This window comes from Ranitomeya variabilis, chromosome 5, assembly GCF_051348905.1.
Source record: "Ranitomeya variabilis isolate aRanVar5 chromosome 5, aRanVar5.hap1, whole genome shotgun sequence".
Lineage (NCBI taxonomy): Eukaryota > Metazoa > Chordata > Amphibia > Anura > Dendrobatidae > Ranitomeya > Ranitomeya variabilis.
Window position 1 is genome coordinate 663,037,981 of NC_135236.1, and position 20,504 is coordinate 663,058,484.

The window sequence follows — 20,504 nt, forward strand, 5'->3', positions numbered from 1 at the left end:
GAAATTTTTGGCAATACACTTCAGCCTCGTCCTGCCCCTGAGACATAGCCAGCAAGGCCTTTTCTGCCTGAATCTCAAGATTGGGTTCCTCATAAAGTAAACCGAGCGCCAGAAAAAACGCATCAAGATCAGCCAATGCCGGATCTCCTGGTGCCAGCGAAAAAGCCCAATCCTGAGGGTCGCCCCGTAAGAACGAAATAACAATTTTTACTTGCTGAGCAGAATCTCCAGATGAACAGGGTCTCAGGGACAAAAACAATTTACAATTATTCACGAAATTCCTAAACTTAAACCTGTCTCCGGAAAACAGTTCAGGAATCGGTATTTTAGGTTCTGACATAGGATTTCTGATAACATAGTCTTGTATGCCCTGCACACGAGTAGCCAGCTGGTCCACACTTGTAATCAAGGTCTGGACATTCATGTCTGCAGCAAGCATAGCCACTCTGAGGTAAAGGGGAAGAAGAAAAAAAAAAAAAAAACTCAGAATCTTCTTTCTTATAATCCCTCTTCTGCAATGCATTAAACATTTAATACTGGCCTGGCAAACTGTTATGACCCCAATGGCGAGGGTCTCAGAGGAACGTGGAAGTCTGCAGAATACAAAAATCCAGCTCATAGGGCAGTGGTAACTGGGTTGACCATATATCTACTCCTAACGCCAACACTAGAAGTAGCCGGGGATCATTCCTACGTTGATTCTAGATGACACGCGCCAGCCGGAGAATCTAGCTACCCCTAGTAGAGGAAAACAAAGACCTTTCTTGCCTCCAGAGAAGGGGACCCCAAAGCTGGATAGAAGCCCCCCACAAATAATGACGGTGAGGTAAGAGGAAATGACAAACACAGAAATGAACCAGGTTTAGCACAGAGAGGCCCGCTTACTGATAGCAGAATAAAGAAAGGTAACTTATATGGTCAACAAAAACCCTATCAAAATCCACACTGGAAATTCAAGAACCCCCGAACCGTCTAACGGTCCGGGGGGAGAACACCAGCCCCCTAGAGCTTCCAGCAAAGGTCAGGATGTAGATATGGAACAAGCTGGACAAAAATACAAAACCAAAACAAATAGCAAAAAGCAAAAGGCAGACTTAGCTGATATAACTGGAACCAGGATCAGTAGACAAGAGCACAGCAGACTAGCTCTGATAACTACGTTGCCAGGCATTGAACTGAAGGTCCAGGGAGCTTATATAGCAACACCCCTAACTAACGACCCAGGTGCGGATAAAAGGAAAGACAGAAAAACCAGAGTCAAAAAACTAGTAACCACTAGAGGGAGCAAAAAGCAAATTCACAACAAGAATCATTCAGACCTGTGGGAATGGGAAAACCCACCATCACATTCTTAATGGCTTCAGAAAGGCCATTTCTAAAATTAGCAGCCAATGCACACTCGTTCCACTGGGTCAGCACGGACCATTTCCGAAATTTTTGGCAATACACTTCAGCCTCGTCCTGGCCCTGAGACATAGCCAGCAAGGCCTTCTCTGCCTGAATCTCAAGATTAGGTTCCTCATAAAGCAAACCGAGCGCCAGAAAAAACGCATCAATGTCAGCCAATGCCGGATCTCCTGGCGCCAGCGAGAAGGCCCAATCCTGAGGGTCGCCCCGTAAAAAAGAAATAACAATTTTTACTTGCTGAGCGGAGTCTCCAGATGAACAGGGTTTCAGGGACAAAAACAATTTACAATTATTCCTGAAATTTCTAAATTTAAATCGGTCTCCGGAAAACGGTTCAGGAATCGGTATCTTAGGTTCTGACATAGGACTTCTGATAACATAATCTTGTATGCCCTGCACACGAGCAGCAAGCTGGTGCACACTTGTAATCAAGGTCTGGACATTCATGTCTGCAGCAAACACAAGCCACTCAGAGGTAAAGGGGAAAAGAAAAAAAAAATGAGAAAGAGAAAAAAAAAAACTCAGAACTTTCTTTCTTATAATCCCGCTTCTGCAATGCATTTAACATTTAATACTGGCCTGGCATACTGTTATGACCCCAATGGCGAGGGTCTCAGAGAAACAAATAAGTCTGCGATGTACAAAAATCCAGCTCATAGGGCAGTGGTAACTGGGTTTACCATATATCTACTCCTAACGCCAACACTAGCAGTAGCCGGGGAACATGCCTACGTTGGTCGCTAGATGTCTCGCGCCAGCCGGAGGACTAACTACCCCTAGAAGAGGAAAACAAAGACCTCTCTTGCCTCCAGAGAATAGACCCCAAAAGTAGGACAGTAGCCCCCCACAAATAATAACGGTGAGGTAAGAGGAAATGACAAACACAGAGATGAACTAGATTTTAGCAAAGAGAGGCCCACTTTACTAATAGCAGAATGTAGTAAGATAACTTATATGGTCAACAAAAACCCTATCAAAATCCACGCTGGAGATTCAAGAACCCCCGAACCGTCTAACGGCCCGGGGGGAGAACACCAGCCACCCCAGAGCTTCCAGCAAGGTCAGGAAACAAATAATATGCAAGCTGGACAAAAATGCAAACAAATAGCAAAAAGCAAGAAAGCAGACTTAGCTTAATCAAACAGGAACCAGGATCAGTAGGCAAGAGCACTACAGATTAGCTCTGATATCAACGTTGCCAGGCATTGAACTGAAGGTCCAGGGAGCTTATATAGCAACACCCCTGACCTAACGACCCAGGTGAGCATACAAGGGATGAATGACATACCCAGAGTCAAATCACTAGTAGCCACTAGAGGGAGCCAAAAGGTAAATTCACAACAGGGGTCATTACATCCCCCCCACACACACCTCTTCATAGCATTGCCTGTATTTTCTCCAGACTAACTTCCAGCTATCATTACATCCAATATGAAAGCTGGACTCCTCACTGAAGAGGACAGACCTCCAATTCCAGCCTCCGGTCTTTATCTGGAGTCCACGTGGACAACGCCATGAAGAGGCCTTAACGAGGGAACATCACACGGGTCCTGCTCCTAGTGAATTCCTTAATTCCACAACTTTACATTTTTGGGGTGGAAAATTCAATGTTGAGGAGTATATCTATCCATAGATAATTCCATAGTAAAGAATGTTTACATGTATACCCCCCAGGACTAACAATCAACAGGATACACAAAGTCACACAAATCTATCTATCATCTATTATCTATTTATTATCTATCTATCATCTATCTATCTATTATCTATCTGTTATCTATTATGTATCTATTATCTATCTATTATCTATCTATCTGTTATCTATTATCTATCTATCTATTATCTATCTATTATCGATCTATCATCTATTATCTATCATCTATCTATTATCTATCATCTATCTATCTATTACCTATCATCTGCTATCTTTATATTATCTATTATCTATCATCTATCTATCTATTATCTATCTATTATCTATCATCTCTCTCTTATCTCTCTCTTATCTCTCATCTATTGTGTATCTATTATCTATGTATCTATCTGGAAAAACAGCAGCACCGTCCTATATATCTATTTATTACATTTCCCAGCTGGCGAGGTAAAGCCTATAGTAATGCTATGAAAGGAGTACACAAAACTTGACACTAAGGGGCGCTGTGCCACAAATGCTGAACATCTAACATCTATCCTATTCCGCTCTCTTTTTCATATCTACTGCATATTGATACATCAGTAAAAAAAAAAAAGTATGTGCCCCCCTCCACATCCCACCTACCGGAGCTTTTCTGACCCCCAGTTCTACATCCATAGACATTACTGTGGAGTTGGCGTCTGTAGGAATTTTTTCCCCCTCATCCAGAAGATCATTTGTGAGGTCGGACCCTGATGTTGGGGAGAGGCCGGGCTCACTATCTCCATTATAGATGGTGGATGGGGAGGAGGTCCGGGTTCTGTGCTGCCGCTCATGTTCTCCCTTCCATGTCTGTATGGACCTTGTGCACTGGGCACAGTCATGGGGAACAGGAAAGGGTCTTCCCCAAACTGTTCCCACAAAGCCGGAAGCTACAACTTTCCACAATGTTTTGTGCTGAAGAACTAAGATTTCCCATTACTGGAACTAAGGGTCCGAGGCCGCCCCCTGACAACAGTCCATAGCATTATCCTCCACCATCTGTACAGGGGCACAATGCAGTCGGGGGGTAGTGTCCTCCTGGAATCACCAAACCCAGACTCCTCCATCAGATGCCAGATAGAGAAGTGTGATCCTTCACTGCACAGAACACGTTTCCTCCAGAGTCCAGTGGTGGCGGCTTTACACCACTCCATCCGACGCTCGGCATTGCGCTTGGTGATGTAAGGCTGCATGCAGCTGCTCGACCATGAAGCTCCTGGCGGGGGAGCAGTGTTTGTGCTGATGTTATACCAGAGGAGGTCTGGACTCTGCAGTTATGGAGACAGCAGAGCGGTGGTGACTTTCCTGCCCTATGCTCCTCAGCACTTGGCCTCCCACTCTGTAACATTACGGGGTCTCCACTTCATGGCTGAGTTGCTGCAGATCCTTCTACTTCTCAATAATATCACTCACAGGTGATGGGGGAAGATTTAGGAGGAAAAAATGTAATGAACAGATCTATTACAGAACCGCGCTGGTATCAGGGAGACCTTTACCACCAACCATTGGGTCACACGTTAGTAAATGCAGACGGCACGGCGAGGAGCCAGAGGCTATACACCGGGGGCAACGGGGGGTGGGGGGGAGAGGTTATACACCGGGGAAGCAGATATTATACACCGGGTCAACGAGGGCGCTGGATGTTATACACTGGGGACAACAGGGGAGGGGTGGATGTTATACACCAGGGGCAATGAGGGGGCGGATGTTATACAACGGGGGCAGCAGGGTGGGGGGAAGGTCTTATGCAATGGGGGGCCGGATACTATACACCAGAGAAAACAGGAGAGGGGCGGATGATATACACTGGGTGCAACGGGGTGAGCAGGGAGGTGTTATGCAATGGGGGGACGGATATCATACACCAAATGAAACGGGGGGGGGGGTGGATGTTATACACTGGGGCAACGGGGGGGTAGATGGCATACACCGGAGGGAAGGGGGATGCCATATGTTATACACCAAGGGAAATGGGGGGCTGGCTGTTATACACCAGGGGTAACAGGGGGCTGGATGTTATATGTAATGTATATATCCTTAACCATGTATATACTCCACACAGTATGATGCTTCCATACCACCATACACAGAATATTGCAGACCCACACTCCACCCCACGCAGTATGCTGCCTCCCCTTAGCCCCCTCACACACAGTATTCCCCACATTCCCTTACACATAGTATGATGCCCCAAGAATCACAGTTGATTGTCACATCCCTGTCGCTGTTCCTGTGTTACTGGTTTCTGCCACTCGTATAGGTAGTGCCTAAACCTATCAAGGCCTTCGAGTCACACGAGAATGAAGGTCTTTGCAAGACGGTCACACTCTACCTATATGGAATGGCAAAGCAAAGACCTGCAGGTTCCCTGTTCTACCATACCATTGCATTCTACTGCATCTGTGCCCCAAGGACAAGCTCCTGACCTCCGACAACAAGCTCCAGACCTCCGACGACAAGCTCCCGACCTACGACGACAAGCTCCCGACCTACGACGACAAGATCCCGACCTCCGACGACAAGATCCCGACCTGCTACGACAAGCTCCCGACCTCCGACGACAAGCTCCCGACCTCCGACGACAAGCTCCCGACCTCCGACGACAAGCTCCCGACCTCCGACGACAAGCTCCCGACCTCCGACGACAAGCTCCCGACCTCCGACGACAAGCTCCCGACCTCCGACGACAAGCTCCCGACCTCCGACGACAAGCTCCCGACCTCCGACGACAAGCTCCCGACCTACGACGACAAGTTCCCGACCTACGACGACAAGCTCCCGACCTACGACGACAAGCTCCCGACCTCCGACAACAAGCTCCCGACCTCCGACGACAAGCTCCTGACCTCCGACGACAAGCTCCTGACCTCCGACGACAACGGGACATCTCTCCGTATTTGTGAGTGTCCCAATGGACAAGAGGGTTGAGTGAAATGTTTAAAAAATAATCAATATGAAAAATTAAAATAAAAGAAAATTGTGCTTGATCGGTGAGGATTTCCCTCATCCCCACCAAGATCGTAGCTAGAGGCACGAGAGTTAATCGTGTGCTGGATGCTCTCAGCATTTCATAGAAGGCAGAGCAGGGAGAAGTGAGCGGATGTAGCCGGGCCTTACCACAAAGTAAACCTTTAATAGGCAATTTAGTCCTAATTTAGATGTGCAGAACGGAGCTGCTCTTCCTCATTACCATTATGAAAGTCAATAACAGAGCCACAGGCGGAGGAGGAGGAAGGAAGCACGGGGCGCTGTAACACATAAAACCCGCACCGCTTTACATCCCCGCTGATTTTTTTTTGATAATTTAAAGGGTGAAGGGAGGGGGAGGGGATGCTGGGAAACCTCATGGCCGACTCCATACACCTTGAGGCTCCTGGCGGGGTGAGGTCCGCAGAGTCCTGCACATCGGGCCAAGAACCAAATGACTGCAAACAAAAGCCATGTAATCACATTCTCCAGAAAGATTAATATCTCTGATTAGGACGGCGCCCAACGATGAGCTGAGGAGCGGAAGGATCGGATGAGGGGATATCTACTGAAAACGCTCCTACTAGTTATTCTGACATGTATCATGGTATACGTTGTGTATTGAGTATTACAAGATGGCTTCTCTTCCTGCTGTTAGTGTGTGAAGTGATTGTTACCTAGCAACCCATGACTTCCTGTCTCGGTGACCACCATTTACTTACAGACATCTAGCTTTGTGTGGTTACATGAAGTTCTGCCTGCTATACAACAAACTGCCTCTATATGCCACACAGGCAGGTTTTAGGGGTCCAGTAAACCATGATACTACTAAGATGGTCTCTAATACCACACAAGCATTGGTGTACTGTCCATAGCGGAAGACCATGTGACCACTTTGGGGCCAAAAACCCAGGGGGCATGGTGACACTCATGGTGCAACTGCCCCTACCCCACCCGTCATTACCATTTCAGGAGTATCTGTATCCCCGTAATGTGGATACTGCTGAATACAATGAAAGCTCCCCGATCCACCATTCAACTAATGCCTGTGAGTCTGAGACTGTGTACTGCAGGCGCGATAATGTCACTACATCGCGCATGCACTGTGGAGCCTCAGTACTCATATTGAACAGACTGGAGCAACGCGTCGATGGAACAGGGAGAGGAGAGTATTATTTAATTTTTTTAAATGTCAGTATTGGGGACCATCATATTGTGTGAGGGTAGGCTGTGTGGGACATCATTCTGAGAGGAGGGCTGTGGGGACATCTTACTGCATGAGGGGCCGTGGGGGAGATAATACTAAGTGGGGGCTGTGGGGAACATAATTCTGAGTGGGGGACATCATGCTAAGTTGGGGCTGTGGGGGACATCATGCTGAGTGCAGGGCTGTGGGGGACATCATGCTGAGCGAGCGCTGTGGGGGACATCATGCTGAGCGAGCGCTGTGGGGGAATTCATGCTGAGTGCGGAGCTGTGGGGACATCATGCTAAGTTGGGGCTGTGGAGGACATCATGCTGAGTGCGGGGCAGTGGGGGACATCATGCTGAGTGCGAGGCTATGGGGACATCATGCTGAGTGCAGGGCTGTGGGGGACATCATGCTGAGCGAGCGGTGTGGGGGACATCATGCTGAGTGCGGAGCTGTGGGGACATAATGCTGAGTGCGGGGCAGTGGGGGACATCATGCTGAGTGCGGGGCAGTGGGGGACATCATGCTGAGTGCGAGGCTATGGGGACATCATGCTGAATTGGGGCTGTGGGGGACATCATGCTGAGTGCGGGGCAGTGGGGGACATCATGCTGAGTGCGGGGACGAGGGGGAAATCATGCTGACATGGGGCTCTGGGGGACAACATGCTGAGTGCGGGGCAGTGGGGGACATCATGCTGAGTGCAAGGCTGTGGGAACATCATGCTGAGTGCGGGGCTGTGAGGGACATCATGCTGAGTGCGGAGCTGTGGGGACATCATGCTGAGTGCGGGGCTGTGGGGACATCATGCTGAATGGACGGCTGTGGAGCTATCACACTGAATGGAGGGCTATCATACTAACCTGGGGCTAGCATTGGGTACCATCAAACTGAGTGGCGGCCGGGTTGTGTAGGCCACCATATTGAGTAAGTGGCTGTGGGAACATCATTCTGAAGGGCAATCATACTGTGTAGGGTGCTGTGAGGGCCAACATACTATGTGGGGTGGGGGCTGACCATACTGAGAGGGAATAATATAATGAGGAGCTATGAAAACAGGTCCATCATACTGTGTATGGGGGAATTGTAAAGACAATGATACTATGTGGGGTCTCAGTGAGTGATGACATCATGCTGACTGGGGGCCATCTTACTGACAGGTGTGGGGGTACTATATGTGTGTGTTATGTTCTGCAACAGCTGAGGAGTGTATTGTGAGGTTCTGCAGCAGGTGAGGCGTGTATTATGAGGTTCTGCAGCAGCTGAGGCATGTATTATGAGGTTCTGCAGCAGCTGAGGCGCGTATTATGAGGTTCTGCAGCAGCTGAGGCATTTATTATGAGGTTCTGCAGCAGCTGAGGCATTTATTATGAGGTTCTGCAGCAGCTGAAGTGTATATAATAACATATCCCACATACTATACATGTTATACCATGTACATAGAGACACAGATACTTGACCTCGGCTCCTTTCATTATTAATAACCAGAGGCTGTTTCCACTCAGGGCTCATATCAGCCGCTCACTGCTTTCTCTGCAGCACAGGATATCTCTTGGCTTCATTTACTTAAATGAGAATTTACTGTCCTGGAAGCGATAGACTTATGCTCATAAACCCATGTCAAAGATTTTCGCTCTCTTCTTTACACAATTGGAGCATGCTGGGGTTCATTAGAGATTTCAGATTACATGGTAACCAACAAAATAGAAAACTTATTTAATGCAGAAAAGAAAAAAAATAATGTTATTAAAAAAACGTAATGTGGACTTGGTTTACTTGATAATAATCTAATTCAGCAACATGAAACCACCACAAGGGGACAGCTCACTACATATGGATTACTAAAGCTAGTACTGCACCATGCAAGTCTGGGTGCAGTGAGATCCCCCTAGTGGCTGGAGAATGAGAATAGACCCCTACTGACCTACAAAAGTCAACTCAAACCCACATAATAAACCACAGATGTTCTGGAATTCTGTTCCGTGGATCAATATGAGTAAACTGGAACTTTTCAGACTTATGGATCAGTTTTATGTCTGGTGGAGGAAGAATGAGGCATACATTGAAAAGAACACCCTGCCTTCAGCAAACCACAGTGGAGACTGTGTGATGCCTCCAGTAAAGAATGGCAGTGGCTCAGTGATACCTGCAGTGAAGCATGGCAGTGGCTCGTTTGTATGTGCAATAAAGCATGGCAGTGGCTCTATGATGCTTACTGTGAAACATAGTGGTTGATCAGTGATACTTACAGTACAGCATGGCCGGGGCATGGTAATACCTACAGTAAATCATGGCCGCAGCACGATGATGCATGCAGTGAAGCATGGTGATGGCTCAGTGATACTTACAGTGAAGCATGGCGGGTGCTTGATGATGCCTACAGTGAAGTATGGTGATGGCTTGGTGATGCCTACAGTGAAGCATGGTAGTGGTTTGGTGATACTTTCAGTGAAACATGGTGATAGGTCAGTGATGCCTACAGTGAAACATGGTGGTGGCTCATGGATGCCTACAGTGAAGCATGGTGGTGGCTGTGATATTCTGGTTTCTCTGGCACTGGAAACTATCAATGTGCGGTTGGCAAGATAAATTCACTCAAGGAGAAAACATCATGCTTCCGAGAAAGCTTAATCATGGGCATCAATGGACGTTCCAACAGGACAATGATCCCAAACATATCTCAACGTCCACCAAGGCTTGGTTTTAGAAGAAGTCCTAGAAGATTTTGGAGTGGCCTTCACAGTCACCTAAAAATCTTTGGTTGGATATTGGTGACATCGACTTCATTGCCCATGAAGAATGGGCTAAGACTAGTTAGGAACATTGCTAGAAGCGGGTGTCTGGTTACATATCACTTTTACAGCAGGTCATAACAGCCAGAGGTGCTCTACTTTGTACTAAAGACACTTGTCATGAAGGGTGTGCATTTTTCTGAAACTGAAGTAGTCCGTAAAAGTGGAATTTGGACAAACCACTTGTTATATTAGCTATGTTAAGATATTCACTAGGTTTTTGTCTGATTGTTTTATTGTGAACAGCAAAAAGTTTGTAAGTTTTAATACATCAAATATTTAATGGGGATAGGGGTGGAATAATTATGGTTGTAACTGTACATTTACAAGAAGAATAACAGAGGAGCTATTAAAGTAAACTCTCTGATGATCTACCATATCGTAAACGGATCCAAAATGATGAGACCGTGACTAGATAAATTCTGGCAAATAAACCGCCTATATTTAATGATCTATGACTTGTAATATAATTGCGTGAGGTTTGGCAGCCATATCTACTCTGAGCGTCCGAACAATAATAACTCAAAGACTGGGCGAAGACTACCGCATCCAAGAGGGATTTATATTATAATCACATGTTTTCCCTTCCCCGTACACCCATTACAGGTCCTTAGAAGAAGAAAACGAATTGGAGTCTAACCGGAGGATCAAAGCCGGAAAATATATTACAGCGAATAAATTACCTAATACAGACATATTGCTCATTACACGCAAGCCTGTTGTTGTCAGAGCGTGGCGGTATCTCAGTATCTCCATGTGATAAAGGAGGATATGGCAAGAAGATAGACACGCAAGAGCCAATAACCCCTGCTGGATCTCATCAACTCTTCTCCAGAAGTCTAGGATTAACAAACGTGGGATAAAAGAGACATATAAACCATAAAAAGGAGGAAGGTGGCAGCCATCATCACACCACAAACAACTGCGAGATGATCCAACGCAACCAGGCCAAAAAGACCATTAATTGTGCTCAAGAGGTTCCTGAAAAGTCTCCTCCCATTTTCATTTTTTTTTATTTCATGCCAAGTGTTTATTACATCCTGGACTGGTTTACTATCCAATAATCACACATAAAAATACACGTGGCAAATAAAGTGTGGTCAAGTCAAATCACATTTTGCACCTTCTCTTCCCTAAGTATCCCTGCAAAAGGCTCGAAATTTCAGCAAACTTTAATTTTGGGCTCATCCATGTAATAAGTTTTACTCTATATCAACTAAAATAACAAAAGGCTACAACCCTAATTCTAATTTTGGTCCTAACCCCAGGTGAAACTCTACCTTATCCTAACCTTAACTCTAATCCTAACTCTCACCCTTTTCCTAACACTAATTCTAACTCTGGTCCTAATCCTTGGCGTAACCCTAGATGAAACCCAACCTTATCCTAACCTTAACTCTAGTCCTAACTCTCACCCTTTTCTTAACCCTAATTCTAACTCTGGTCCTAACCCTAGGTGAAATTCAACCTTATCCTAACCTTAACTCTAGTCCTAACTCTCACCCTTTTCCTTTCCCTAACTCTGGTTCTAACCCTTGGCCTAACCCTAGGTGAAATCCTCACCCTTATCCTTATGTTAAATCTAGTCCTAACTCTCACCCCTTTTCTAACTCTAACTCTGGCCCTAACCCTACAACATAAACAACTACATACAACATGCCGTTCCATCCCATTGAGGCTCCAGTGGACCATGGAAGGTAGTTGGCTAAGGCCAAAGTGAGCAACTCTCCTCGGCAAGATAAAACACTATTATTATTATTGTCATGGGGCAGACAAGATATTAATAACGATGACGTGAGTAATGGAATATTCTGCCAACCCTTATCAAGCATTTTTCTTTAGACGTAAAGTTGGAAGAAGCAAATAAAACGGCACCCCAGTTCTCTGAGAAAATATGGACATAATTAGTAAAGGTTCTTCAAGAGTGACCAAAATTAAGAGTTAATATTAAATAATAATCATTTTATTTGCAAAGACCCTACATATTCCACAGCACTTTAAGGTTCAGACTTTGATAGTAAAATCTAATATATCCTCAATAAAATTAAATGTTCTTGAAAATGACCCATCAAGTGTCTCATCTGTTCTGATATCAGCGAGGTTTTTTTTTTTTTGGAACAGCGCTTCTGAGAACTATAACTCAAATACATGAGAGATTAACCTTTAATATTTGGGCAGGGGCATAAAAAAACAAGATATAATTATTATATGAATGGCTGGATATGTTTAGGAAAGTCCTTGGATTCCAACACAAGTTCTCAGATATGAAGCAAAGTTCTCATCCATATTTGACATTCCATAAAAATTGTAATAAGGGGGTACTCCGGGACAACATAAATATGTCTGGAATAAGTTGAAGACTTGGCCAACGTTCTTCTGTGTGTTAAATGATGTCAGTCATCATAGGAGGAGATGCAATCTCACCACTGAAAACTGCCAAGATATGGAAATTGGTGGTGGGAATTGAGTGACGTCTACACTTGTAGATCTACCGTCCATCAACAACACCAATAGAGTTCAATCTTCACAAACTAGGCAGAAGAACTTCCAAAATGAACAAAGTTCAAAGATGTCCTTACAACCCCTCCCGACACATTAAACAGACATAGATGAGATCCTTCTTGGTACTACTGCTTGCTTACGAAAGCTCACTGCCAGACAGGGTATAACAAGAACACAAGGGAAGTGTTTCAATCTGGCATTGTTGACTCTTTGGGAAGTTTCAATCTTCCAGCTTTTCCGCTAAGTTGAGGTAGGACCTACACCCATTAATCAGAAGAATAGACTACTTGGTGTAAAGGGAGATATTTTTTGTAGGTGCCCAGGTACGGACTAGGACTGAAATTCACCCCTGGCATTTGAAATCACACAGGCCCATGCTGTCACTGTCCCCAAGCACCAGATACAATAATATTACCCTGGATTGAGGAAAGCAAGATTTACTACAAGACCAATATTTCTAATGATACCCATGGCTTGCTGGGGTAAAGGACGAAGCCAGCGACTTTGTGCTCCGTCACAACTCTTAACAGCATGCGTTTCTTGAGAACCTTTGAGCATTTGCCAGAATTGCCAGATGGCCAGTTTGGCCCTGTAGGTGCCTATACACCTTCGATAGCGGATGTATGAATTCTTGTTCTGCCGAAAACCATCACTGCTGACCTATCATAATGTGCACTTTGTCCAGCAGAGAATCGTTGAACGGGCATCTGAAAGAACGCTTGTTCGAAATAAGGTTTTGTCAGGCCTTGTGATCAGAGCAGTAAACGCACATTGAACTACCTATTAAAGAACCAACCTTCTGCCAAACGCTGCTGGAGATGGTTTATCTTCTATAGGAACAAAAGGATCAGTCATTTAAACTCAACATGCTGATCCCTTCTTTTCCTCAATTGATCAATGTCCGAAATTATCAGGACATTAATCAAAAATGGAAAATGGATGAGGGCCTTTAGATGTGGTTACCCAAACATTACCAGATGATCGCAACTTCCTAACCGTCTCTCAATTGTTATAGGAAGAACCGCTCTGAAGTCAAAACTGCTGCTCTCACAAGTGACATCCTGGGCACACTTGACCAGAAGTGTCCAAGAGTTTCTACATTTGGCTGGAATACGACCAATGTCAATAACCTAGAAATAAATATGTGCTGGTTGTCCAGCACTCCAAAGTTGCTGCCTCCCAACAGTGTGTCAATGACACAAATGATAATACAAAGTTTGAAAGAAATCTTGGAGACCCAGACCCCCGTTTACCTTGGCACGTGCGTTCATCTGTCAATAACTTGTATCCCTTCTGGCAGCTGCATTCAAAGCTTCCAACCGTATTCCGGCAAAAGTGGTCACATCCGCCGTTGTTTACCAAGCACTCATCAATGTCTGAAATAAAAAGGTGGATAAAGAGTCAGGCAGAAGGGTTTTTTATGGCATTCCAATATGGGCTTACAAATAAACACTCCTGGCATTACCAGGAACAATGTAGGCGAAATATATGTGGGACCGGAGGAGGAATGGGGAGGCGAAACATGATATCGGGGGAAAAAAAAAAAAAACAGAAGAGAGAATCCTTGGGCTATGCTCCACCTTCATTTACTGGAGTGACTGAGACATCAGATGTGGGCAGAAAAAAAAAAGATGATCAATCCCATGAATTCCATGGTTTTCCACGGCTAGACATGATTAGCCAACCTTTGATCTGGCGACACTTCCACAAAAAAAAAAAAAAAGATTTGAAATCCCTTCTTACGCTGGGGTTAGGTTAGATGCACGCTATGGATAGGCAATAGCTTGTTTTTACTCACCAACCCCTAGCCAATCCATTTAGATTTGACATGTATGGTCACCATACTTTCATGGTTCCGATAGACACCCTCAAAATCCTATATCTGATTGGTTCTACTGCCCTAGTAGTTTTTACTTCCCTCCTCTATACAACCTTCCTCAATGTTCATCTCTTTGAAGTCAGACAATTTTTCCTAAAAATTAAAATAAAATAAAATTGGATGGAAGGGAACGCTGCACCTCGACCAGAGCGAATCTCAAACCTATTGTTTTCTTTTGCTCCAATTCCCAGAGACGGAGATTTTCGAGCGCGGTCTACTATTTACAACAAAAACAGCATATTTCTCCTCTGCCAACTGATGTGTAATATCCAAAAATTAAAGCCAGCTGAGTGATCACGAGCGCGGTGATTGCACAGATAACCGTATGGCTCAGCTACGTGTAAAAAGTCTGTAGGTTATAAGAGTAAGGGACTGCCGCAGTATGCTGGGACTTTTAGTGCCAAAACAAAAAGCTGATGGCAAGGGCAACAAATGAAAAGTGTGGCTTTCATCTAGGAACAGTGCCACTCTTACCCATAGGCTATGTCTGGTATTGCAGTGACTGAGATGTAATTTTAGACGCAACCCATATGCAAAAATGGTGCGGAATCTTCAAGAAGGCAACCATGTTTTTTTCCAATCGTTAAACCCTTTAAGAACTAAGAAAATATTACAATACTGACATTACCAGTTCCTCTTCTGAAGACGTCATGCGGGAAAAGTGCCGCAACAAAGAAGTCACGCCAGGGTGACTGATCCGAAGAGGAGCAGATAAGAGGTGGTTCGTAGAGTTCTGGTCTGGCAGCAACGGACAACCAACACGGTTCCTGGTCCAAAATCCTGCAAATCATCTGTTACACAACTCCAAAACTTGGGAGTACCCATAATTAAAAGGAGTGCCCAAGATAAAAAGAAACCAAAAACTATGGCTGCTTCCTACCAAGAATAGTACCGCACCTGTCTATGGGTTGGGTGTGGTACCGCAGATCCACTCGCTCTATTTGAGCTTTTTTGAAAAGGCGCTGCAACTGTCCACAGGGGAGGCAGAATTAAACAGGGCAGCCCAAGCAGGTGTGCCTAGAAAAACTGAGTGGCAACAACTTTAGGGCTCTTTTGCATGGGTAGATAATTAAAAACAGGGACAATATTGCTCATTCCCAATCCCTGCTCAGTGCAAACATGGAAGTGATCAGCTGCTGAATAACTTGCTGACTGTTCACATCTTTTGCATGAGCCCAATCATTGCTGAAAGCACATCCACTCATGTAAACCGGGAATGTGCTGCTGACGCTGACAATATGCATAAAAGAGGCGTATTTGTCACGTCCCCCTAGAAGACCTGGAGTAAGGCTAGGTTCACATTGCGTTAGTGGGTGGTCGCTAACGGACAGCGTTGCATGGCGAAAATGTCGCAATTAATGCCGTGCAACGGGTCCGTTAGCGCTCCCATTGACAGCAATGTAAATTTCGCCTGTGGTGCATCGCTAGCGCGTGCCTTTTTCGGCTCGCGCTAGCGATGTGCCGTTCTTTTGTAGCGCGCCTCGGACGCTGCTTGCAGCGTCCGCGGCGCGCCCGAGGTCCGTTCCCCGCTCTCGCAGATCGGGGATCTGCGAGAGCGGGGACGTTAGCGCGACCCCTAAACGCGGCCCCTACAAAAACATTGCGTTAGCGCAATCCGCTAGCGCTAGCGCTAAACGGATTGCCCTAACGCAATGTGAACCTAGCCTTTAGATGGTCATGTCGGATAAAGAATCACAGGTCTTCTTTAGAGATGGTGTGATTTGTGTTCCATATTAAATGGATTTAGTTTCCTCTGGAGCTGAAGAGGTTAAAAACCCTTTCTATGCTGGTCAGAAACGTGCAGATCTATTTCAGTTGCTTCTGATTTGGTCATCACCTCTTCCAATAAAAACTGGTCAGACTTTCTTGTCCCTGCCGATGAAAGAGTTGTCTTCCTGTGCTATGTGCTAAAGCTATCGTAAGTGGTTGGAGTAGAGTTGTTGTAGTAGTGTTCTGTGGTTTGCTGTAGTATGTGTGTGTCTATCAACTGGTCCCGGTTCCCATTTAGTTTATTCTCCCTATCCTCCTCCCTATTGTTGGTTTGTGCTTTTCGGTTATCCCTATTTTGTCATTGTGTCTTGTTTAACATATATTTCTGTCCAGTGCCTCGTGGGGTGGGGGAGGGTGCAGATTAGGGTTTAACGGGAGCATAGTAAGGTCGGCGACTCAGGCCTCTCTACCTTCAAGAGTACCCCCAGGACAGGGATAGTTAGGGTCCCAGTCTCAGTGATGGTTTGAGGCCCCCCTTCATTACCGAAGACCGTCACAGCATGACAGTATTAATGCTTGTTTGCCCCATATAGTTGCATTGGTCAGTGCATACGACTGACTGTCACTCCAACCAAAGTGAAGTGGGAAGAAGCCAGCCGGCGACCAGACTCGGACTAGCCAGCTGATACTTTGATATGCCGACCAGGGATAGTGTGCATCAGGTGGGGGACAGTAAAACGTACCTGGCTGCAATCAAGCAATCTAGTGACAGGTTCCCTTTAAATAAGCAACAATTGACTTGTAATGTCCGTATTGTTAGGAGAGGAGTCACGGGTCATCCGCTGGTTGCAGCTCCTATAGGTGTATTTCTGGCTGGTACACTTCGGTAGGTATAACATTCATTGCATTCGAATAATTTAAGAGGTTATCCAAAAAATAAGAATTTACTTTTTCTTGAAATAGTGATGCTTTTGTCCACAGAGTAATCTCAACACGGCATCATTCATTGCTGTAATACAGCAGCAAGCCCATCGTCAAGAGTGGCGCTGTTCGCCCTTTTTTTTTTCCAATCCATTCAACGGTTTTAAAGGGCAACTGTACTTCCAAGTAACTTATTTCGCACCAGTACATGACTTCCATCCTGCATTTTCACCAGTTGTTCCCTCTGCGGGCTCTCTTAATTGGCAATTGATTCTGAGCTGGTGAGAGGAAGCTAGCTCTTCTGACGTCTTCCATACACAACAAAGCACACGGGAAGGGATCCCTGCTCTTTGTTCCTTAGGTAGCACACAGAGCGAAGAAGCAGCAGCCTGGAATACATTATACAGCACTACTGAGCAGTGCCAATGTGAATTCAGCTCTAAGACGAGGTAAAAGCCTTGTTAGAAAGCTCAGCACAATCTTTCTGTGTCTCCCTCTGCCGCACTCCTCGTAAGAGTATTATAAGTGGTGTAACCACTTCCCCACGAGTTGGTAGCCTGTCTTGTCTCAAGTAATATGGAGAAGATCTGTTTTATCAGTGTGGATGGCGAGTTCAAGAGGAAGGAAAGAAGTGGCTTATAAAAGGAGAAAGGAGCAGAATTCTCTGATAAGATATACCGTATTACAAAGTGTCTTATCTTTGTCTCTACTATTGATATATGTAGCTTTAGCTGCAAGTAAAGTTCCCTTTTAAAGTCCAATCACTTCTTCGCGAAAAATCTAAAACTCATTTGATCTAGAATCAGCCAAGGTGTCCCGGATGGAGATGAAGCTCAGCGCGGAATATTGCTTTATTGTGTTTTATACTCATCGTCTTCCAACTTCTTCACGTCTTTAATACCCTAGATTAAGAGTTCCCGAGTTTGTTCTGCAGGCACGGATCTCCATCTAATGTTAGATATTAATGTCGGTGGCTTGGCTCTTGTGTAAGACACCCAGACAAACAAATACATTGCGGTCAGGTGCACAGGAGGACGAGACGCTGATAAAGAAAGTTTTATGGGACTTAAGAAAATATAGTGTAAATGATCCAGTAATGTTAATCCGGCTTTGGAAACACTGAGGTCGTTATTGGGGGGGGTGTTATAAAACAGAATGGTGTTGGAGATGATCGGCAAAACTGCTTTAACAGGCGCCCAGTTCCAGCACATTGTAAAAATGCTTTGCAAAAGGCATGCTCAGCTCTCTGAAGATATACTATATACATAGGCACAATAGCAACATTATATTTATAGGTCTGATATATTTTTCAATTTAGAAATGTGTGCCTTTTTACCCAGTCTGTCCGGTGTCTTAAAAAGGTAGGATATCTAAAGAATGAAAAGGAATTAAACCCAATAGCTTCTGGTGGTCAAACTCATCTCTCCAGTGGCTTTTCTACTGGTTGATTTTCACTTGCGAGGCCCCACCATCATCCCATCAACAACAGTACCTACTCCATATTCAGTAGTCTTTATTTTGACCAACTCCAGCTTTCTATCGACCTCATCTCTAGCCCCTTTGACTGGAGATGGTTAAGAATTTAGAGTTGAGCGAATAGGTTAGTAAACGATCACCGAATCCAAATCTGCCATATTCGTGCTATATTGGTACCCAATTCGTGCCGAATTTATGTTTGACGAACGTTTCGGAACATATTTGCTAATTTCTACTCCCATTGACTCCAATAGCGCTTGGCGAATATTGCAAAAACCATATTCGCCGGCGATCGTACTCCGAACCGAAAATTGAAAAATTCGCTCAACTCTAAAGATCTTGGAGTTTGCTCAGATCCGATATTCCTATGCTCTACCTACTTTCTATTTCTTGTCCCCCCCCCTTATGTAAGACATAACCCTACGGAAAACAAATAATAGCTTTTTAGGACTGAAAAGAGTAAAAAATAAATTTTGGGTTTTGAAAACCTAATTTTGAAACCTACATCAATGAACCTGATGAGAGAGCATCACTTTGTCTTTCAAAGGAGGACCCAACATTTGGCTCCATGTAATGACTACTTTCCACTCTGGGAGCGCTGTTCGAAAACCAAACACTTGTTTCTAGAGTTCACTGCTCTATTTCAGTTTATTGCTGCAAATTACTGCAGAGGGACAACCAGTAATCAGTTTGTTTTAGGGAATCCTTGTTAAAAAAAAAAGGTCTTGTAAAAAGCCGACAACCCCCTGAAGCTTAAAAGAGAAGACGACTGACATCTGCAAAGTACCTGGACTAAAAGGATTATATCGGATCTCTATACAAACCCATAGACAATAGTTGCAATACACAGCCCTAGTTGAGTAGGTCATGGTATAGAAAACAGTTATTTTAGCCATCGTTCTGTTTGTCATCAGTTAAACCCTTGAAGAATAATTGGCTAAAACGAGGTCCTTTATTCCGTAAACAGGTGCAGTCCACATAATGGGCCCATATTATTCCATTGTATTAGGCTTTCTCTTGTGCCAGGGAACTATATAATAGACTATACTTTCTTTGGAGAACGAGACGGTGCAACAAGTCGGGGGGTGAGGGTGAATTGCAGAAGTGATATAATGGTGGACAGTTTAACCCATCACCCCACACACACAAAAAAAAGAAAAAAGTCAAAATTTCCCAGAATAGAGTCTTACGGAATCCCATACTTGGAGAACTGCAAGAAAAATAGAGGAAATCTAAGAAAGCTAAAGACCTGGGCTCTGCGCTGAGTATGCGTACATTGCCATGCATGCGTCAATACTAACACATGTATGTTACATTTCTCTCCTGCCCCGAGCGGGGCCGCGGATCCCTCCCCGGTAACTATGGCACTGAGACAGACCGCTCAAGACATGTTTGCCTAGTGTAAGCCCTGGATATCACCCCTCTAGTTAAACAATGTGCCAGAAGATTAGCAAGGATTGCACGGTAAGGAAAAAAAGCTCTCTTCCAAGTAATAAGAGGAATGTGTTCTCTTCTCCTTCATCCGCTAGGTATTGTGAAATTTATCCATGAGCGGGGTCAAACACATAGAAAGGCCATTACAGCTGGTACAGCTCGAAGTGCTTCAGTTTCACTAAATTCGGTGCAGAAGCATTTGCTTCCTTGGTCTCAGGCAAGCGGAATAAGGCTAGCCTCTGCTCTTGGTCACCCCCACCCTCAATTTTTCATCCTCAAGCATGAAAATCGTACTCCGAAATATTTGAAAAATGATCCAGAGTACTCTAAAATTATAGAATAAAATATAATCACCTTATCGATCTCATTGCTCTACTTAGAATGGTGCCCAGGACCTTCATACTCGTATGACCACCACAGCCAATCATACTCTCAGTCGTGGCAAGCTGTCACATGTCCATTGGGATGGTGCCCAGGTCCTCCACCAATCTTAAAATGTCTTACTCATATGACCACCGCAGCCAATCGCTGGCCTCAGTGGCGGCAAGC

The 20,504-nt window shown here is 44.9% G+C and overlaps 1 protein-coding gene across 6 annotated transcripts in view; it reads right to left on the reverse strand.

Moving 5' to 3' along the window:
* SCUBE1 (signal peptide, CUB domain and EGF like domain containing 1) overlaps positions 1–20,504 on the reverse strand; it is a 215,359-nt gene that overhangs the window by 23,442 nt on the left and 171,413 nt on the right. For all 6 annotated transcript variants that reach the window (XM_077266573.1, XM_077266575.1, XM_077266571.1 and 3 more), the window contains one exon: positions 13,789–13,911. In XM_077266573.1, coding sequence (XP_077122688.1) covers positions 13,789–13,911 — 123 coding nt within the window. The remainder of the gene's footprint in view (positions 1–13,788; positions 13,912–20,504) is intronic.